Source organism: Phaethon lepturus, unplaced genomic scaffold (genome assembly GCF_000687285.1).
Source record: "Phaethon lepturus isolate BGI_N335 unplaced genomic scaffold, ASM68728v1 scaffold9302, whole genome shotgun sequence".
Classification (NCBI taxonomy): Eukaryota; Metazoa; Chordata; class Aves; order Phaethontiformes; family Phaethontidae; genus Phaethon; species Phaethon lepturus.
The window spans coordinates 15,334-21,675 of record NW_010522570.1 but is presented as its reverse complement, the minus strand read 5'-3'; the positions used below and the strand labels follow the sequence as shown (position 1 = coordinate 21,675).

Genomic DNA, 6,342 nt, shown 5'->3' with positions numbered 1-6,342 from the left:
AAGTTATCATTAAAAGTAAAGATCAGGCCTTTTGCATCTCCAATTCTAGCATGCTTTGCCAGGAACAGCTAAGGTGCTGTGCTTATGCCTCGGAACTCAGTGTCTCACCTCTAGAAACAAAAAGTTATGACTGATAGGTAGGGATGGAGGAGATACTCCCATGATAGTGCACATGCTTCCTACTATGGTGTGTATCTTCCTCCTTCTCAGTTTGTCTCTCCCTAGTAGTTTATCTGCTGGCACTTGTTGCAGATGAGGATGGACTGAGTGATAGTCAGCCAATCTCTGATTTGCATGTGTATGCTTTTAATAAACTAATTTTCCACAATCCAAAGAAAAAAGGAAAACTTGCTTTTGTCACACAGTGCATTAGCAGAAAACACAGCATAGGTTAAGAGCAGTTTTATATTGAAACAAGTCGCAGGCTTACTTTTCCTTTTGTCTTGCAGAGGCAGGCAGCGGCCAAGATTACGTAACCTCAGAAAATCAGCTGCTTTACTACCCTAGTATTACCTATGCTATCATTGGTAGCTCTGTCATTTTTGTACTGGTGGTGGCCTTTCTTGCCTTAGTCCTACATCACCAAAGGAAACGCAACAATCTCATGACCCTGCCAGTGCATCGACTGCAGCACCCTGTCCTGCTGTCCCGGCTGGTGGTCCTCGATCACCCACACCACTGCAGTGTCACCTACAATGTCAACAACGGGATTCAGTACATGTCCAACCAGGCCTACCACCGGCCAGTGGACCTGGACTCTCCGCCATCCTATTCAGAGGCTGTGCTCGACCAAAGGTATGTATTGGAGCTAATTCTGTGCTCACCAAATTTTCACACTAGTAGTTGCAGCTCTGATAATCTGTGCTTTTGCTCCCCATTTATCATTATTACTGCTTTTGAAATAAGTATAGCATTACAATTCTGTCACATGCATAGGGCTAAATTCAGGCAAATTTGAGCTCCTCCTGATTATGAAAAATTCATGATCTTCAGGTCCCCTTACTGTTACTGGTATTAAAGGGATTTAAGGCAAACTCAAGTCATGCTCTCTTAGCACGTGTCATTGGTAGTAGAAATTTTGAGGGTGGCAGGAGAGTGTAAAGAAACACATCATTGTCTAGTACTGATATCCTGTGCCATTCTGGAATCAAAACATGAGAATTGAATTTGGAGTTTTGCCAAAAACCAGCTAGGTTGTAGGTCATACTATTTTAAAAAAAATTACCCTGGTCATATGTGAAAAGTATAAAAAGGTAAGAGGTCTTCAATTCTTGCATAAAGAAATTGTATAGTCTGCTCTGCACTGCTTTCCCTTTACCAACAGGAGAAAAGAACAGGACTCTGAAATGGAAAGCGCTGTTCTCATTTTAAATAGCTGAAAGTACTTTGAACTTTTGTGGGTGGGTGTGGTTTGGGTTATGGTGTTTTTGTAGTTATGACACTGATTTTATTTGTAGATAATTAACCTTTGTTTTAACCTCTGTCTGTAAAGTATTTCCAAACAAAACTCCTAGACTGACACCCTCTGTACATAAAAAGGACATGGTATGAATTTAATGATCTGGATTGTTCACTGTCAGTATTTTTTAGTACAAACTCCAGGAGCTAAGAATGACAGTGTAATCATTTACATTCCTATTCTCTGCTGCAGTTGGCAGCAGCTCCCTTGTCTTCATGTTGACATTCATAATAATGATATCTTTTCATTAGTCAGGACAACTAAATGAGCAGCTGTCCAGATTGTAATCACTTCTCACCTGGGCTGATACAAACCATCAGCAATTTTAGAGCTAATTGTTCCCCAGACCTGTTATCAATCTGCTAAACCTTTCAGTCCCTTTACTTGTTAACTATCAGAACCAACAAACAGTTTTCCTGAATCCAGTACTCATCTTATCTATGCCTACTTAGCAGTTGCTCTGAATGTGATATCATGACAGCAAAAGTGATTTGTCATGTGGAGAATTCAGTTCTTTATTTGTAGACCGTAAGCCATTAATCTCTGCCACTTAATGGAGGTTTCCTCAGACCTTTATTTTGTTCACTTCATTATCTATATGTGTAAATCAACTACTTACCTTATTTCTTGTAAAGCAGTTTCTCAGGTTCTGTAGATGTTATACAGGAAAAATTCTTACCTCTTGCAGCTGTCTTTGAGGGTGTTGGAAGTTCATACCCATGAAAATTGGAGTGTAGAGTGTTAAGCAGGATGTAATTAGCTATGTTGCATCATGACCAGAAACCTTGGTGCCCCGTGGTGGTGTGGATGTTTTGGAACTCCCTGAATAATATAGGCAGGTCTGTTTGAGATCTCTGGATAGGTGTCATCATGGAAAAGCTGGAAATACTGTTCATTTTTTTCATAATTGAAAACAATGTACTTTCTTCCATACCACTGTTTTCAGTAACCTCTTACTATGTTGTGTATCTTACAGCAGACCACCTTGGTTTGACCTTCCTCCACCACCTTATTGTTCTGAGTCCGAATTCCCTAATCAGCCAGATCTTCCTCCTTACCGATCTCGCACTGGAAGCTTGGTGAGCGCAGACACCCCCACAGCAGGAAGCACTCTGGGCACAGCCAACAGTTGGACAAGAGACATCCACGACAGCATGGATGGCCACAGAACTCTGCTCGAGAGGACAGCAGATCAAAGCGATTCTCTGGTCAACCACATTGCTGAAAGGGAAGTGTAACTGCTCCAGTATTTGGGATGGGCAGGAAGGTATTTACTTTTTCAAGTCTGTATGGGTTAATCTGCTGTGGCTAATAGGTTTCAGGGAGACATGTGCCTGAATGATGACTTGATTTGAATCCACGCTAAGTTAATGTTTGACTTCAGCATTTTGGTCTCATCAAAGACAGAGCTGTGACAGCTAAACCTAGAGTCACATCAGCTCTCCACAATATTTCTGCAAGCAAGTTCTGGTTCAGACTAGTAAGAGAAAGATCAGTGCTGTGTCAAAGAACTGATGTGATGTATTTCTTGGACTGTTTACTGTATATGAATGTATATATGTGCCTGTATAAGATGTTGCACACAAAAACTATGCCAGAAGGACTTTTGTTTTCAGACTGCCTTCCATCCTATCGACATGTAAGCTGTTTCTTCTTAGTGCCTGGTGCCAACTGGTGGTCATTAAAGCACATGAGAGGCAATCTTTCTGCTTGGAGGTCTGGTGACCAATGCTAGCCCACTGGCAGTACTCAAATTGCAGAAAGTGTCCTATTTGACTCTTCTCTTCATGGCCTGGAACATTCTCACTATGAATGTAATTTTCAAGGTTTAAGCTTGTGAGGATGCAACAACTCTCTAACTAAGCAAACGAGGTTTTTTTTCCCAGAGGCTAATATCTAAGTCAAATTTGCATGGGTTTTCACAGGAAGACCACAAAGGTTGGCTTATTTGTCAAACTTCAAGGCTGAGTACAGAGGCACTGGAGCTTCTCAACAAACCAGCGCAAAACTTCTTTTCAAGCGTGGCAAAACAATATTACTTCATGTGTTCCTTCTTAACAAAAAACCCACAACCAAACAACAAAACAAAACAAAAAAATCCCAAAAAACCCCAAACTGTTTCAGCTAAATCTTGAACACCAAAACCAGCCTGAAGCAAACACCCATCACAGAAAGCTTTAGTGTGAATGACTAGTTTGTTATATTTGTAAAATAATTGAAAGCAGGTCACGTGGTGAAAGATGTTGGGCTTATCAGCCCTATCTACAGTGTGTATATGTACATGCATGGATACACATGTTTAATACTGTGTGTATGTATGTAAGTAGTGTATTGCATAGATTTAGTTCTACTGCACCAGCAGAACTCTAAAATGTCAAAGTTTCAGTTCTCATTGTTTGTTATGGAGTTTGCCATTATTTGTGTTCATTTGATTGAAATTCTAGCTTCTGCAGAAAAACAGAATTGTTTGTGACTGTTTTGTCCTAACTCTTGGAATGGTCTCCTTTGAAGTGTGTTTCAGTGCACAGTGTTGAATCACCCGTGTGAAAGTATCTCAGAGGTAAAGGTAGTCAGAGTGGCAAGAGGGAAGGTAAGCTGTGAATTTAAATGCCACTGCAGTGCTGTGCTTGTGCTCAGTATACAGAAAACAACGCAGTGTCTTTCTCTTGTCCAGAGGGAAATTGACCTTGAAAAATTATTTGTATTTGTCTACCAGACACATTTCCCAGTCCTTCTTCCATGTAATGAACAGTGTCATGAAGCAGACTTTGATGTTTAATGGAAATGAAGGAAGCTGACTGCCCACACCTTCTGCTTTCTTCCTCCCCGTCTTTTTAAAGTAACTTCTTTCACCCAAAGGTGAAACCTTTGGCTCAGAACCCAAGAATTTTTGAGCTTGAGTGTAGGCAGGGGAGCGACTGGAGTTCAGTCTCAGTTTCTACACGGATTTGAAAAAGTTAAAGAAATTTAAACTCAATAACATCAAAGTGTTATTAAGCAGACATTTTTATTGCAGCGCTGGACACATGGGGGCTATCTCCTCCATAGTTACAATGTTAGCATTGAGGCAAATACAGCCTAAGGTCTATAAGAGCAGGCCATTAAACATAATCACACAGTTATTAGGCTAAAGAATTCTATACTAACGTTAAACTAATCACATCATCAGTAGCCTTCCAGAAAGTACATGTGTTAAGTAATTTGCAAAACTTAAAATTGATTAGTTACACATGCTAAAACCTTATAATTGTTTTAGATCCTTGTTTCAACACATACACCTGAACTTTTTTTTGTGATATTTTTATTCATTTCCAGCTCTGGAGTCTACTGCCATGGTATGTGAGAGGCAGGGGCCAGATGGATTTACAAGTACAGGTCATTCCAGGACTGAGAGAACACAGTGGGAAGCACTGGAGAATTCTAATGCTGATGGGCTTGGCTGACTTTGGAAGCAGAATAATGGCAGCCTTTCATTACAGGCTTAGGCAGCCTGACTTGAAGTGCATTGGTGGAGATGCTCCTAGGTCCTGGTAAAGCAATGTACCAGACTGGGTCATGTTTCATCCTTGCTAGGAGCTCAAGCAATGTAATTATGCTGTCCTTCACAAAGCAGGATTTGGCTAGTTAGTGTCTCCGTCCGACTTGATAGGCAGACTGTTGTCATTGTCACATAGCAGACAGTTATTTATATTACAGGTAGGTTAAACTCAGGTACATAGCTGAGTTAATAAGAAAGGTGGGTGCAGGGGTGTCTTCTGGGAGCACTGGGCCCTGCTGGCCCTCTTGCCTTTCATTAAGGTTCTGGTTGGCCTGTGTAAGAGAGCTACGTAATGCTGTATCAGAATTTGCCTTGATGTTTTTCTGTTGCAGTTTTTAAAACATTGTATTGAACTTTAAAACATCCTGTTGAAGAGTTTGTGGTAGTTTCATTAGAATTAGACATCTTTTTAATTTTAAAGTTGCCTAAGGCTATATTAGTGAAACGAAATTATTCTCTCCAGTGTAACTTACATGGCACGTATACCTCACACAAGCCTTCCAGGGGGGACTGCATTTCACCGTGTGTATTCGAAGACACCAGGGTGTGTGCAAACCAAATATTGTTTGCCTATGGTATCTGAAAAACATTGCCTTGCATTGCTAAGAAGTAGGAAAAGAGTGGATGTAACCTGCTTCTTCTGCCTTCTGTGTCAGTCATTGTCATATATGTACATATATATATATTAAAAAAAAGATACTCTTTCAGGTTGTATATATTCATGTAACTTTTGCATTAAGATAATCCATTTGGACTTTACAAAAAAAAAAAAGAAGGAAAAAACATTCTAAATGGTGTGACGTTTTCCCTTCCAGCTAAGGGTGTATTTATCTTTGTATAGGAATCTTTTAGTTTTTGAGAACACAAGTTACAAAAGGAGATTGTGCCTTTCTGATTGATTGAATGTTGATTTGGGAGGCTATTAACTACATTTCTGGGTGTTGTTACATATCATTGTCTAGAGATCCAAAAAGAGAAACAAGTCTTGTCTTCCTCTTTGTTGTTACTTACAGGCACCAGTGAACTTTGAGGAGTACAGTATCAAGTTCAGTATCTTGTTCCAAAAAGGCATGCTAAAACTTTAAAGGGGGGGCTTTCATCTTACTCCAGTTTTCTGGTTTGTAGAACAGATTTGCTAGCTGGTTTCTTTGGAAATTGCTGTAGTATCACACAGAAATTGTTTATAACGTGTCACTTCTAGTAGTGTTAATACAGTGTTATACTGCATTATTCAGTGGAATCTTTGGGAAAGCATGGTAGCAGCAACCGTGCTGATGAAATTAAATATTTCATTGAAAATCCTGCAGCTCGTAAGGCTGAAGTTAAATGTTCTTGAAATACCATG

General features: G+C 39.9%; 1 protein-coding gene across 1 annotated transcript; it reads left to right on the top strand.

The window, feature by feature from the left end:
• Nucleotides 1-449: 449 nt before the first annotated feature.
• LOC104613850 (low-density lipoprotein receptor class A domain-containing protein 3-like) lies at nucleotides 450-2,697 on the top strand (the record flags this gene model as incomplete). Its single annotated transcript, XM_010281841.1, has 2 exons — nucleotides 450-795; nucleotides 2,436-2,697. Coding segments are annotated over 2 exons (608 nt in total), but the record flags the coding sequence as incomplete, so codon positions are not given.
• Between the last annotated feature and the right edge of the window lie 3,645 nt (nucleotides 2,698-6,342).